This window comes from Aulostomus chinensis, chromosome 5 (genome assembly GCF_037954235.1).
Source record: "Aulostomus chinensis isolate RoL2024-O1b breed Wild chromosome 5, RoL_Achi_v1.0, whole genome shotgun sequence".
NCBI classification, from domain to species: domain Eukaryota; kingdom Metazoa; phylum Chordata; class Actinopteri; order Syngnathiformes; family Aulostomidae; genus Aulostomus; species Aulostomus chinensis.
In genome coordinates, this window is record NC_141324.1 from 6,565,136 (window position 1) to 6,581,552 (window position 16,417).

At 41.2% G+C, this 16,417-nt stretch overlaps 1 protein-coding gene across 8 annotated transcripts in view; it reads right to left on the bottom strand.

Annotated features, from left to right (window-relative positions):
- Positions 1-3,534: 3,534 nt before the first annotated feature.
- Positions 3,535-16,417, bottom strand: part of ctnnd2b (catenin (cadherin-associated protein), delta 2b) — a 212,241-nt gene continuing 199,358 nt past the window's right edge. For all 8 annotated transcript variants that reach the window (XM_086205179.1, XM_086205172.1, XM_086205173.1 and 5 more), the window contains 2 exons: positions 16,197-16,273; positions 3,535-14,457 (listed from right to left, as the gene is read on the bottom strand). In XM_086205179.1, coding sequence (XP_086061305.1) covers positions 14,194-14,457; positions 16,197-16,273 — 341 coding nt within the window. In that variant the 3' untranslated portion in view covers positions 3,535-14,193. The remainder of the gene's footprint in view (positions 14,458-16,196; positions 16,274-16,417) is intronic.

Sequence of the window (16,417 nt, forward strand, 5' to 3'; positions counted from 1 at the left end):
TTGAATTTCTGTGCAAGTTGCAGTTTGTCCATAACTAACACCATGTTCGACCATGAGGATGCCCATCGGTGCACGTGGCACCAGGAAATCCTAGGTCGCAGGTCTATGATCGATTTTATAGTCGTATCATCTGACCTGCGACCGCATGTTCTGGACACTTGGGTGAAGAGAGGAGCTGAGCTGTCAACTGATCACCATCTAGTGGTGAGTTGGATCAGGTGGCAGGGGAAGACGCCGCGCAGACCCAGCAGGCCCAAACAAGTAGTGAGGGTTTGTTGGGAACGCCTGACGGAAGAACTAGTCAGAATGATCTTTAACTCCCACATCCTCAATCCCACCAACATGTACTCCATGGAGGAGACAGAGTTTGGGGAGTGCTTGGGGAGGGGTCGTCCAATCTCAGGGGCAGAAGTCACCGAGGCAGTTAAGCAACTCTGCGGTGGCATAGCTCCGGGGGTGGATGAGATCCGCCGGGAGTACTCCGGGAGTATGGGGTGGATGGCCCCTTACTAAGGGCCGTTCAGTCTTTCTACCGGAGGAGCGAGAGTCTGGTCCGCATTGCCATCAGTAAGTAGGACTTGATCCCTGTGAGGGTTGGACTCTGCCAAGGCTGCCCTTTGTCACCGGTTCTGTTCTCCCCACTCGGCGACACACCTGCCGAGAAATCTACTCTGGTAATTGGAAGTTCCATTCTCAGAAATGTGAAATTAGTGAGACCGGCAACCATAGTTAAGTGCATTCCAGGGGCCAGAGTGGGCAACGTTGAGTCAAATTTAAAACTGCTGGCGAGAAGTAAACGCAAATACGATAAAATCATTAACAGAAACGACATCCGACTACGTCAGTCGGAGGTCACAAAAATTAATATTGAGTCGGCGTGTACATGTGCGAAGACGATGTCGGACACCGTAGTGTTCTCTGGACCCCTACCTAATCGGACCAGCGACGACATGTTTAGCCGCATATCGTAGTTCAGCAGCTGGCTGTTGAGGTGGTGTCCAGCAAACCAAATGGTTTGTGCCAGTGCCCTGGGCTTCTCTCTACTCCTCTCTGTCCTCCTATATGTGTCATGCATAAATCATACTCATACATATTACTAACGCATCTTCTTCTCCGGAGCCTTTGGGCTCCCCTCATCCCAGATCCCAGGTGCTGCTGGAGGAGGCTGCAGACCTGAAGAGGCTCAAGCTACCACCCATAGCTAGCTTACGTCCCTGTCTGTCCATCAGTCTCTTCCTTTCTCTCTCTCTTTATCTCTGTCCCACTCTTTCTTTCTGTGTATCTATCTTCCTCCATTATCTGTCTTTGTCTCTGCCCCGCTCTCCTGCTCTCTTCCCCCCAACCAGTCAAAGCAGAAGGCCGTCCCCATTGAGCCTGGATCTGCTCGACGTTCCTGCCTGTTAAAAGGAAGGTTTTCATCGCCGCTGTTGCAGGATGTGCTTGCTCATGGAGAATTGTTGGGTGTAGATTCATTGAAGGAGTGTGGCACTAGACCTGCTCTACCTGTAAAGTGTCATGAGATAACTTTTGTTGTGATTTGGCGCTATACAAATAAAATTGACTTGACTTGACTTGAATCTTCACCTTTGCTAGGAGTTCCTGGAGGGGGCATGGGAGTTTGCCCAACCAGTCCACCCTGTGGGGGGGGGGGTACTCCAGGAGTATGGGGTGGATGGCCCCTAACAAAGGGCCGTTCAGTCTTTCTACCAGAGGAGCGAGAGTCTGGTCCGCATTGCTATCAGTAAGTAGAACTTGATCCCTGTGAGGGTTGGACTCTGCCAAGGCTGCCCTTTGTCACCGGTTCTGTTCATAACCTTTATGGACAGAATTTCTAGGTGCAGCCGGGTGATGGAGGGGGTCGGGTTTGGTGGCAGTAGGGTGTTGTCTCTGCTTTTTGATGATGTGGTCCTCTTAGCTCCAACAGGCCATGACCTCTTGCTGGGACAGTTCGCAGCCGAATGTCAAGCAGCTGGGATGAGAATCAGCATCTCCAAGTCTGAGGCCATGGTCCTCAGCCGTAAAAGGGTGGTTTGTTCACTTCAGGTCGGGGGGGGGGGGGTGCATCACATGGAGGAGTTTAAATATCTCGGGGTCTTGTTCACGAGGGAGGGTAGGATGGAGCTGGAGATGGACAGGCAGATTGGGGCGGCATCCGCAGTGATGTGGGTGCTAAACCAGTCCGTTTTGGTGAAGAGGGACTTTCGCCAAAATGTGAGGATCTCGTTTTCCAGTCAATCTACATTCCAACCCGCACTTATGGTCATGAGCTTTGGGTAATGACCTAAAGAACAAGATCGCGAATACAAGCGGCTGAAATGTTTTTCCTCCACAGGCTGGCTGGGCTCTCTCTTAGAGATAGGGTCAGAAGCTCAGTCATTCGGAAGGTGCTCAATGTAGAGCTGCCACTCCTCTATGTCGAGAGGACTCAGTTGAGGTGGTTTGGGTATCTGGTTAGGATGCCTCATAGACACCCCCCTCGGGATGTGTCCAGGCAGAACGCATCAGGATTCCCCCGGAAGAGCTGGTGGATGTGGCTGGGGAGAGGACAGTCTGGGCTTCCTTGCTGAGGCTGCAGTGATTACGTGTAGAGGCAGAGGTGGAGTGTGAAGAATGTCTTGTTGGTAAAGCTGGCAGCAGATGGGAAAAAATTATTCTTGTATATTTACTGATGTATTGATCACGGATGAAACACACTTAATTGTTATCCGGCATGAGGGCCGAGCAACAAGGCAAAGATAGTCGGAGGGCAACGCGGGGGCCACATAGACCACGGGAAGTCTGGGAGGTGGCCCGGGGGCCGAGCAATGGGAGCAAGAGAGATGTCTGCGGGGACCTGTAGTGCTGGGACAGGAGTGGTGCCAGCCAGGATCCTCGGCGGTGAAGCAGTAGAGGCATCTGCCAGCACAGGAATGATGTCCGCCAGGACCCTTGGCGCCAGGACAGGAATGGCGCCAGCAAGGACCCTTGGGACAGGGATCGTGACACAGCTGTGCTCACAACATAAATGAATGTGACTATGTAACTATTTCAGAGCTATTTACTATTTTAATAATATACTTTATTTAAAAAAAATTTAAAAATACAGTACAAAAAAATTTCTGGTTTTCCTCTTTGTACCTCTTGGGGGGGAGGGCTCACGTACCACTACCGCAGCTTGAGGATCACTGCTCTAAATAATGAACATAATGCAAAAACAAACAAACAAAAATTCAATGAAACTTTTCCCTAAAAAAATTCCTGAATTCATGAGAATGACTTCTTCGGAGATTTTTTCAACTGCTAAAACATTTTTTGAAACCTCCACCCATTTTCATAAAACCTCAAACACAAATCCAAAATTCAAACCAAAGTCCCAAAACCCCAGACTTTCTGTCAAAATATTACCTCAAAAACCAGTTATCCTGTGTTCAAACCAAAACAAGTCTTTCAGATCATACACACAGCAAGCAAAAATATACGACTGTATATATTCCCAACAGAGTACTAGTAAGACACTTCATAAAATAATTTAGGACAACATCCCAGGCATGTAGGCAACAGAATTTTATTTATTGTAAATAAATTTAGCCAAAAATTATCATAGTAAAAGTGATATCCACATTCAGCACTGTCATAACCAAAACAAAATGACAAGCACAATTAAAGTCATTGAGATTCATTCTCCAGTATCATGTCTCTGTGTAGGTCCGGCCAGAGGACTTCATCCATGTCACAGTTAATAATTTCCCTTTAAAAAACCCTCTGGTGTGCCAAACCCAGCCTTGACAAGATGCCAGTGTTACATTATCACAGGCCTTTTCCATGACCTCCAAAAAAGTGTCCCTGGTCTAGGGCTGTCAGTCATAGACTTTTCCTGCAACATAGAGAAAAACTCCTCTATTGGAGTCTGGAAAGTGGTTTAAGGTGGAAAGAAAACCTTTATTAGGTGCTGGTTGTTGGTGAACCACTCACATATCAGGACAGCACAGTGAAAGCTCATATTGTCCCAAACTATGACATATACAGGATGCTGACACACAGCCATGAGATCCTGTAGATCCTCAAGAAATGGAAGGAGATGTTGAGTGTTATATGGCCCCAGGTTAGCATGATGGTAGAGAACCCCCCAGTTACTTATGGCTGTACAAAAATGACATTGCCAACACATTAGCCACGGACTTCCAAAATGACATTTTATCAATCATGTCCCATGTTACTCCACCTCCTTTTTGCCAGATTGAACCCAGCTTTATCTATGAAAATGTATTCATAGGCCCTTTCCATGGAATCCAGTTCAGACACTCTATAAAATAGATTAAAAGTTGTTTAGTACAGAAAGTTATACAGAAAGACAGACTTTTGCAATAGTATATACAGTCCAGATTTATTTACATTATGATATAGTTTAGAGTCTTGTAAAAGTAACAACTCCTAGCCTACAGTAACAGTAGGCCTATGAGCATTGAATTGTCCTGGAACCAACAGTGCTGAAAGTGTGTGGAGGTTACACTTACTGGCACATAACAAATACTGATATCTTAGGTCTTTGACTCTTGCAGACTTGTGCTCAAAAGGTACCCTGTACACTGGTTTCATGCTAAGTCTGTTGTGTTGGAGGACACAGTCAAAAGCTGACAGACACTGTTGATTCTATCAAGGCTGATATCGTCTTCAGTCACTCTGCTGGATTTCACAAAGTTGGATGCCATTTTTTTGATGGGCCATGTCAACAATGAGTACTTCTTGTTGGGAGAAAAAGGAAGTCCTTCCACCCTCATTTGGTTATCTTTCAGTTCTACAAAGGGGAAAATGCACTTACTAATATATTCATTCAATAAAAATGGTATTGTAATGAACATTACAGTACTTAAAGTATAATATATTGTACGTCAAATGTTTTACAGAAAGAAACAATTACCAGTCCTCTTCTTTGATTGTTGTTATGATGCTGGGCACAGAGAATCTTCTCAAACTGGGTTGGACTCTTTGTCCTGCTGCCCTCATTGTCATCCCATGAACAAGGACATGATGTAAAATAGTTGCCTGAATGTCATCAGTAATGATTGTAATTGGTCTTGGTCTCCCTCTTTCCCTTCCTCCTCATCCATCTACTCTCACACAAACTCTTCCTCCTCTACCTCTCTGCATGTTTCTATCCATTGTAAATGGATGTACATGTGCCACCTGTGCATTCTGATTTGACTTTATCAAGCCCAAATGGTCTGATCACATCATTAGAAATGTGTTCAATTTCAAATTGTGTGGAAAAGATGACAGCTGTGTGAAATGTGTGTCAAAACACCAATTGGCAGGGGGATTGGTGTTTTTTTTTAAATTCCACTGAAGTACTGATTTCTCTTCCGGATTGCAGCACGAACAAGACATTTTAAAGAGACAATCTCCACCACAGCTAAGTCAGTGTTTGATGATTTTAATGAGTTTACTCAAGCTAGATCAGATACCTTCTACTATACTGATCAATACTTGGACAGTATTCTACTCCAACAGTCTTCTTTTGATGATATAAGTCAACATCCTACTCCTCAAGGTTCTCTAAAATCTTGGCTGCCTGAGCTAGAGGATTTGAAAAAGCAAGAAATCTGCCTATTGCTGGATGCAACAACTTTATCTGAGTACAGAAGGTAAAAAAGAATGACACGAGGATTGAGAAATAAAAAAAACACCATCATTTGTATTGATGACACTGAATATATTCAAAATGGAAAAAAAAATACACACTTGACTTAGAACTTTTGATTATTGCCAAAACCAAATCAGAAAGGGAAAAGAAATTGGAGTAAACTGAACAGAAAATCCAGAAAATCCCTGAAATTGATGACCATGCCCAGCTGAAAGAAAAGCTGAAAACCTCAATTTCCACTTTATAAAACCAACTCATGGACTACAAGACAAGACTACGAACAGGGCAGAATCTATGAATGGTACAAAAAAGAGAAATCCTTCACTCAAACCAGGCAACGCTATAGAACAAGAAGACGCCCTCAGAATAGGCCTCTTAAATCAGAGTTCTCAATGAGTAATGATCTATCAAGTGTCCCAAGTAATACTGATGTTGATTCCCAGTCTAGTCACCACGAGGGAGTCTCTTTTTTAGACAAAGCTCCAGCAGGCCGTGGATACAACAAAGGCCTTGGAAAACAAGGAGGGGCTAAAGGGCTAAAAGACCCCCCAAGATGGTCACCAAAAAAAAAGAGTTTGAGTATCTCACTTTTCAGTTCTCAAGGACTCCCATCCGATATAGTCGACCTAAGGTCCACAAACATCCAACTGAACCCCCTCTGACACCTACTATCTCTGGAATTGGATCCATCACCGAACCTTTATCAAAAAAAAATTTCTGAAGGATGTCATTACATCAGTTTCCTCTTACTTAAAGGATACTAAAGATGTACTCAACTGTCTTTCTAACTATCATGTGGACAGCTCAACAATCCTTGTCTCATTTGATGTGGAGAGTCTTTACACCCGCATCCCACATAAGTTTGGTCTAACTTCAGTAGCTCATTTTTTGTCTCAGCGCAATTCCCAATCCCAACCCACTAATGTATTTCTCTCAGAAATGCTGAACCTTGTGATATCCAAAAACTTCTTCAGATTTGAGGATCACTACGATCTTCAAGCAATGGGAACAGTAATGGGAACACCAGTGACTCCATTATTTGCCTCACTGCTAGTGGCACACTGGGAAGAAACACCCATCCACAATCCCACTAAATACCCTTTTCATGCAAATATCAGGTTGTGGAAAAGATGTTTGCATGATATCCTGTTTTTTTGGGGGATGGCACAGTTGAAGAGCCAAAACTGTTCTATCATTATGTCAACTCAAGCAGCTCTTTTTTTAAATTCACACTAGAACACTATCCCTCTTCTGTCAACTTTCTAGATTTCACAATTTTCAAAGCTCCTGATGGCAGGTCCAGAGCACCACCTAAAGGAAACCTATGGAGTGCAACACAATTCTTTATGGCTAAAGTAATCACCCTCAACACCAGAAAACAAACATTCCAAAGGGCCAATTTTTATGTTTAAGGGGAAATTGTTCAGATTCATTGGATTTTGAACAAAAACACAAGATATGGATTGCAGTACATAAAGCTTACCAACATGCCCCCAGTGCTACATGTTTTATAGTCAAGCACCACAAAAAGCATTTTGTGGGTTCTGAGAAGTTCATCTAACCATCGCACCGACCTACTGACTCATAAATTAGTTAAGCACTTACAGTTATGGTCCTCTGTAAATATATAACATCATTTAAAGTATCATATATTGAAATTCAATGGATGCGTTGTTGCTAATTTGTGTGGATATATTCTCACAGTTCTATGTCACTGGATCGATAGCTATGTGCTATACTACTGGATAATTATGAAAAAGGGAAAACAGAACATATTTCTTATTTTTTCAGCTACAAGCTTGGGAGGGACACAAAATGAACAATACATAAGTAATACATAGTGCTGAAAACAATGTTACAGTGTGCTCTAATCACATCTCATCATTCCTACATCAAGTTTACTCAACTTTCTCTTTTCCACTTTAATTTTGACATCAACCATCAGATGTGTTGTGTAGAAATGTCTGACATTTTGTGAATTTTCTAAAACAACACATATACATAAACCTACCCAGGACCCGTGCATTATGTAGATTACTCAGTATGTTACATGGCTGTGTATTAGGTTATACAGTGTTTAGGTCCTGTAAAAAAAATATTGTCCATTGGCAGTTTGTCCCTAAAGTCTTGTCCATTATGGACTAAAATATTTGGCTATTTACACAAAACTTTATCCGCAGAAGTGCATTAGACTGCTGCAGATGTGCCTCCTCCCTGCCATAGCCAAAAAATTGTATTTACAATATTGCAATGTCTATTTTTATTTTGAGCCCTCACTCATTCTCCTCTCGTGGCTCCAGAAGCATATTACCAGACATTGCAAGGTAAGCTGAAGTCATACAGTCCATATAACAAAATGTGCCAAGTCTATGATTTGCAGATATCCATCCATCCATCCATCCATCCATCCATCCATCCATTTTCTTACTTTCTTACTATAATCCTGTTAAGGGTCGCTGGGGGGCTGGAGCCTATCCCAGCAGCTTTCGGGCGAGAGGCGGGGAACACCCTGGATGGGTCACCATTCTATTGTATGTATGTGTGTGTAGTAATATGTATGTCCTTGTATTTCCGTTACGGTGACATGGATGTTTTGTATTGTCATATGAAAATTGAGTCGACCCCTTCAAGAATAGCTGCGGCTTCGCTAAGGCTAATGGGGATCGAAAACAAACAAACAAACAAACAAACAAACAAACCAGACCATCGCAGGGCCAGCACATAGAGACAGACAACCATTCACACTCACATTTCCAGAAGCATCTTGTTGTGAGGCGACAGTGCGCTACAGCGCCTTGTCCAGTAGATTACATATACAGTATATATGTAATCTACTGGAGAGAGACATCAGATATTCTTGTTTTTTATGATTCTTTCTCTTAGGATCTCTACATCAAACCCAACTACCTCCTTCTTTCTGTTGTTTGTCAACACTATGTCTGTCTGTTTTGCCATCACCAGTTTGTAAGTCTGAATCTGAAAGTCCAACAGGATCTTAGCTCGGTCATTCCCCACCACCTTAGGAGGGATCCTCCATTCTGATTATGTAGTCATGATGTGGTCATGTAATACATTATGCTTTCTGAGCTGATATAAAGAGACGTAATACAACAAAATGTACTAAAAATAAAATGTATTGCTGTTATCATTTACATTTAGGAATTTTTGCCTATTGTTGTTTCCTTTTCCTTTCACATTTAAGACATCCATCCAGAAAACTATCCTGAATGACTTAAGTTTCACAGTCAGTAGTCAGTCAGCAGTATGAAGAATGTTTGGACTTGGACTTGTGAGACTTCACATCTGAGTTTTGAGAGGCAGTTGCTGAGGACATCTTTGTGATATACTCATGTTGTTGATTTCATTTTAAAACACAGTTTCTGATGTTAAAACAGTGCTTGAATGGGACCTTTTAAAATATTAATTGAAAGAAAGGAACAATAGATAAAATAAAATAACCAAAATAAAATTCAATTGTAGAACATTTTTACTGTGTTGAGTTTGTTGTCTCAAAACAACTTCCAGGCTTTTTATCATGAATTGCGCAGAGAAGAAACCAAATGTGTGGTCCTTATTAATGTTCAAAACCACCCATTATGCCATGTGAGTAAAGACATACCCAAAATTTTTTGCGACAGAACAAACAACTCCCAAATTCATAAATTCTTCGATGAACCATTTATATTTTTTGGAGCAGTTGCAATCTATTTGAGGCGATAGAAAGATTCACAATTCTTTTCTCAAAACATGTTTGGTCAGGAAACAACCAGTGTAATATCTCCATACAGGTCTCATAGTCAGTCTAAGGATCACAATGGCATACAAAATGTCAGTTTGTCAGATACTAATAAACACAGTAAGTCCACTTTTCATCCAGTGTTTTTGTGGAGACAGTTTCCATTAAAAGTACATATCCAAGCATCAGAAGGTAACTTCCAGGACTTCTAAACAGCAGTGGTTAGGAAGAAACAGTGTGTGTTGTCACCTTCTACAATTTGGCCATAAAACAAAGAAGAAAAAAAATAGTCAGATTGACCTAAGACAAAATACTCATGCATTCGTGGGTGCCATTATTGCCATTAGCATAAAGAGACCAATTAATCAGACTTTTTTTTCATGTGAAGGGAACACACTCTTAGACAAAATCAACCTTGTGATCATTTGTCTCATTTGATAATCAATTGTATATTGTCAATGTAGGGGGCTACAAGCATTTTGTGCACATTTAAAAGACATGTAGGAAATACATCTCACCGATGTCTTGTGGATCCTTGGGCCTGGTCTACTCTACTTCACATAGCAACAACATTACTACACAAAGTTGACGATTTAGTGAGTTGACCAGAAAGAAAGAAAGGAGAAATTAAATGTGAACAAAATTCCTACATGTTTTTCTAACAAGTCTTTTCCCTTAATGTTGCTGCTATAAGTGACTTCCACATCTGCACATAAAAAGTATATATTTATATTTATATAATATATATCCATAATCTATTAACAGATTTTTCTACCATGAAGTTAGAATTACCACCCATTTCTCAGAAAAAATTTTTGTACTTCAAACATTGATTATCTTACAACACAGAAATAAACTAATTTTGTACAACTTTGGAGGAAGCGAGGCTCCGCCTGGTCACAGTCCCTCCGTGGTTTTCTCTTTTTTGGTTGTATTTTGTTTTTCCCCAAGTCCTGGTGTACTTAAATTGTTTTTTTTAATCCCTGTTAAACACAGTTTTAAAACAAAAAAACCAAAAACATTTACAAACTGGCAATGTTGGAATCATAAGGATGTTCTGCTGAACTTGGACCCTTTTTCACCCCATAAAATGCATCCCTGCCATCTTCAACTGAGGAGGAGTAACCGTTGTTTGGCACAGTAATATACACATATATCAAATGAAGGGCTCATAGGAACAGAAATGGGTTTTTTGGTGTTTATGTATAAAAATAACTGCCAAAAAAAAAAGATAAACTCAAAGCAGATGGACTTGTTTACAAAAATGTGTTCAGCCATTTTGTCTATTGTTTTGATGACTGGTTTGATGTGCTCTCCTTTTCATTTGGCCTTATTGGCATCTCCTCAAACATCACTTTTAAAAGTAGTTTGGGCTTTTTATGTGTTATAATGCTACAAGGTGTATTTTGCCTTTAAAACAGTCAACGGCAGGTGTAACGAGCTCAAAAAGATACTTATCCCCTACTGCATTATTTCTTAGTGAGTTCAGAATGCAGAATGAGTCAGCAATGTATGTTTCACTTGAAGCTTTTGGAAACTGGGGGCTTAAATCAGCAAACTGTCCAAAAATCACTGTTTACAAGCCCCAAGCTCATTGTCTGATATAATGCATGTCTTCTTCATCCAGCATATGCTCAGTAATCCACATACATTTGAATCTGATCTAAAAACAAGCAACTATCAACTAACATTTCCAGTTCGGCGCTCTGGCATAGTCATGACTCAGAAGATTATGACATGGATTATATGAGACGACGCAAGTGACAGTTTGTAAACAGATGTTTCTGGAGAGTTTTGTGGTTAGTTGTCAGTCATCATTATCTTTAATCTAAATATAGGTGGTTGTTTCTTTCTACATTCTAATGTCAAAAAAGTGGTACAGGAGGGAAAAAAACCCATCTTCATTAGCTCACCACTTGAAAGGCAAAATGCACAATTGGGTGAAGTACTGCTTCAACTGTCTTACATGGATGACATACAGTAATACAATACGGTAAGGCCGTCTTTTATTCTTATGTTTAGAATGTTGCCGTCAACTTAAAGCCACATATCTGCATGTCTGTCACATGCAGCACCCATACATATTTTCCAATGCTGAAGCCATGTAACACCTATCCATCCACCCTATCCCCTCTCTCCATAAAATAATAATGCAGCACATTAGAAACAAGTAATGTGACATAGTGCTAACATCAGCCCCCAAACATACTGACAGATAGACACTGACAACCAAGTGCAATACAGTCTCTAGAATAAATGAGGGATATCCCAGTGCTGAATGACAGAGACCTGTTATTTCTAAACCGCTAAAACATAAATCACTACACTAGCTATCACAGCAAAAGCACCACCTTATTGAAGAAAGAGTGCTTTCATCCTCAAAAGTTTGAATTTCAATTAGAAATTTTATGTGTCATGTGTTGTTTTCAGCCACACATTACCTAAGATCCTTTCTGTTTTTTCAACTGCAGCTAGGAACTATCAATTTCAATAGACCCCTACAGGGTGTGTGTTCCAGTGATGGTGTTACATATTTAGATTGGGATTTAACTATCAGTAATTGCTGGCACTCTCTTTAAGGTGATTCTTAAAGCAGGTGTAATTTGCTTTTTGTGTACTTAAAAATAGGTATCTTTAGCTCAGAAAGAAGTTTTTTTTTCCCCTCTGCATTTCTTCTAACTCCAGAATGAAGAAACTGCCAGCCATTTATATCTTAAAAGTAATGAAAACTGGCAGCTAAAAATAGCAAAACTCTCAAAAATTTCCACTTACAAACTTTTAAGAACATTGTTCAGGACAGACAAAGATCTTTTTTATCAAGCCAAATCTTCAGTAATTCTCACTTTTCCAAAAACTTTGATTTGAGCTAAAACAAACCATAATACTTGTTATATCTATTTTTTGAATCAACACAGGACTGGCTCAAGAAGTGGAGTACAGTAAATAATACACTTGAGAATTTGTCAATTGCCATTTTTGTACAGTTTTGCTGTAGTTACAAGTCATTCACCATAAGCTTCAAGCTAAATATACAATATGTGGCCAGCTCCTTCTGCATTCTTGTGTCACAGCATAGTTATGCAGAAGGAAAAAAAAAAGTCTTTGCTTGCTCAAGATGCCTATTTGTGATGACATACACTTTTTGGCTAAACAAATGCTTTCATATATGCCATCATTTAAATTCCATGAAGTAGTAAGTTCAACAAAAGGCTCTCAAAAAGTGGTGGGAAGGAAATAGGCTCAGATAAAAACCTGTGTTCCCCACCTGTGATGACACCTACACTCTACAGAAAGGACTGTTTAGGGCAGTAAGGCCCTGCAATCCAATGTTTGATATCAGCTGACATCCATCTGCTGCTGAAAAATGACACTCCAACTACCAATACTTTGTGTCTTGTGTGTGTGGGGGGTAGGACAGTTAGGGCACGTTTCCACTGGCTCACTTCGGCTCGGGTCAGGTCTGGTCAGTTTGGCCCTGTTTCCACTGGTACCAATACAGTACTAACAGTTACCATGTTGGACCCTGCTCCGCTGAGGTTCCAAGCGAGCTGAGTGGGGACTAAAATGTGACGTAAACACATTGCGGCTCCCCGGTTGGGTAATTTACCCGCTTACACTGTCTTCTTTGTTTCATCTTAGCCTCGGCGGGATACCGGTCATCGCTTGGTTAAGTCTTTTATAAATTTCTTAGGTGTTCTATTTCGCTGTTTGAAGCCTTACCTGTCTGTCATACCTTACTTTAAGTTTAAACAAAAAACACAGACCGAACAACAGGCATCATGCTGTCTCCATGTCGTCCATTGTTGTTGTGTCACACACAAATTATGCTGGGAACTGACGCTGATGCACTGATGTGATATCCAGTACTAGTGGAAACGCACCCGTACTGAACCATTGCGAGCCATCCCCACCCAAGCCGAAGTCAGCCAGCAGAAACGCGCCCTTAGTGAGGAGGTGAGGTGGACCCATGGTGAAGGCCTGACATGACACAGAAAACAGTGCAATGTACAGTACATAATGCATCTCATTAATGTACAGTGTACATCAAGTATTTTACAACCAAATTTAAGAATTTAAAAAGTTGAAACAGATGAAGGAAAAAACAATATTACAAATGTCTAGAAGTGGTCTGAGTCCAGAGGAGGATACATCACGCCAATGCCATACAGAGAAACAAATGTTTGTGTGACAGACGTCTTACAGCTCTGCTTCGTGTGCTTCACATTACTAAAAGCCATGTTATTATACCGTATATTTACAGGTTTCTCCCAGTGCCCTCCTTCATGGTCCATTCACTATTTAGAATCTTCCATCCTCAAGTCCACTTTTTTATCTTTCGTTGTCCTTCTTGACCTCAATATATTTCCTGTCCTTTCTATCACTCCTTCCTTTATATTTGAATTCTGTCATCATGTCTGTTCCTCCCACGTTCAGTATTGTATGGCCCTCAGCTGCAGGGGGTCTCTAGCTTTCTTTCTGCTGCTCACAAACTAAACACAGAAAGAAAATGTGTCGGTTTTGTCGGTGGTGTGCATGCACATGCATGGCTGCTTTCCTGCTCTTTAGTCCTTCTTTGTCTCCCTTCCTGACTCCCTTAAATGTCTCAAAGAAAAAGAATGGTGATTATTAAGTTTTCTCATTCTGCATTCTTCCTCTAACCCCCTCCCTCCTTATTTTGTCCTGCTACCAATGATGCTACTCCAAAAATACAGTTGAGGATGGGGAGGGAGGGGAATGATGTCTTTATATTTTCTCTGCTCCATCTTTTCAAATACCATATTAATGACTTGTTTTCCATCAACCAACTTCTCCTCCTCCTCCACCAACTAGCCTTCCCTCAGACCCAGGAGTCTGGTGAGGCAGGATAGTGGCTGGTCTCATAGTTGAGCTCGCTGTAGGGCCGTGAGGCTGAGTAGAAGTCTACATAGTTGCCAGTGGATTTTAGGCCCTGCAGATGCATGTTGAGCTCTGCCTGTGGAGGACGCCCTCCCGCATGAACCTGGTTCTCATAAAAAGCCTGGTCCTCATAGTTGCTGCTGTCAGGTGGCGGAGGATTTTGGAAGGGAGGGTAGGGCTCTGAAGGCAGTCCTTGAGAAGATATCTGTACACAGAGCAAAGATAATGACTTGGACAGAGGCAAGAATATATTGTCTACGTTCTTAGCACCAGCTTTACATAACATCCTTTTGATATACTTGTATTCAGAAATACACATTGAGAAATGTCAGGAATATGAGCACACAGACAAGCTATCATCATTTAGTACTGGGCCAGAAAATACACTTCCACAATTTTTATTCAGAATTCAAATGCAAACGGGAAAAAAAAAAAAATGTATATATATATATATATATATATATATAAATATAAATTTTGAGTCTTCAAAACTTAATTGAAAGGTAACAGGAGGTAGCAATCATGCTAATATTGTTCTGGATGACACTAAAACTGGAAACCTGCAAGCAGACAAGCACAATTTTTTCAAAAAAAATGTCCAATTGCAATTATTCTGATGGGTAACACAGTGGTGTAGGGGTTAGCACTGACACCTCACAGCAAGAAGATTCCAGGTTCGAGCCCTGGTTCGAGTGTGGAGTTAGCATGTTCTCCCTGTGCCTGTGTGGGTTCTCTCCAGATACTCCAGCTTCCTCAAACAGTCCAAAGATGTGTCAGTTAGTTCATCGGCGACTCTAAATTGACCATAGATGTGGCTGTGAGTCTGAATAATTGTTTGTCTATATGTTTCGGCCCTGCGATGGACTGCCAATTTGTAAAGGGTGAACCCCACCTCTCACCTGAAGCCAGCTGGGATAGGCTGCAGTCTCCTGCAACACTTAATGGATAAGTGGTATAGAAAGTGGATGGATGAAATTATTCTGACTGATTAGAATTGCTCGATGATTTGCAATCTCAAAGGTAACAACTTTTATATCATTACTCTCATTTTCACTGAAAAAAACATGTCCATTTCCATCCATCCATTTTCTTCCGCTTATCCTGATTAAAGGTTGCGGGGGGGCTGAAGCCTATCCCAGCAGCTTTCAGGCGAAAGGTGGGGTTCACCCTGGATGGGTCGCCAGTCCATCGCAGGGCCAACACATAGAGACAAACAACCCTTCACACTCACATTCATACCTACGGTCAATTTAGAGAATCCAATCAGCCTCATCCCCTCTTGTATGTCTTTGGACTGTGGGAGGAAGCTGGAGTACCAGGAGAGAACCCACACAGGAACAGGGAGAACATGGAGACTCCACACAGAAAGATCCAATACTCAAGCCGGGACTTAAACTTGGAACCTTCTTGCTATGAGGCGACAGTGCTAACCATTGCACCACCGTGCTGCCCGTAAAAAATATGTTTATGATGTAATTGTAGTGGGAGTCTATATAAAATAAAGATGTTTTGTTGAAAGTCTATAGAATGCAATATGGAAGCCAAATATCTTTGCAGCACAATATTTCATTTAAAATGGCATTTTGAGATAAAATTAGCCTTTACAGGACAATGCATCTTTTTGGTATTTAAAAATGGGAGGACAATTGGAGATTCAATTCCAGCTATTACAATTAATTAAATGTCTTGTGATCATTTTATTGAATTTTTGCACTATACTTTCACTTCCATACATCAGATGTGGTAACTTGACCCATTGGGTTATTGGGTTATTTATCAACCCAGGAGATATTGTCCCCATCTGCTGGGGAATGTAGTTCATAACACCTTCAGAGGAGACATTACATGTTTAGAGAAATGTGGAGTTGATTTTTTGAATACACATATATTTCTAGGAGACATCCAACATACAAGAAGAAAATGAGCATGTTTACTTGTTTTTACCTGATTATACTTAAGATCATCTGTAGGTGAAACATATGCTCCTCTGTGTAATGTTGAAGAACCCCCAGAGATCTGACCTGTGAAGAAAGAGATGATGCAGGTCAACCTCTGCTCTGAAACTTGGGTTATTTGTGGTTCCTAGAGTCTACAAAAGTAGAATCGGAGCCATAGTCTTCAGTCAGGCTCCTCTCATGTGGAACTGTTTCCAAGATACAGTCAGG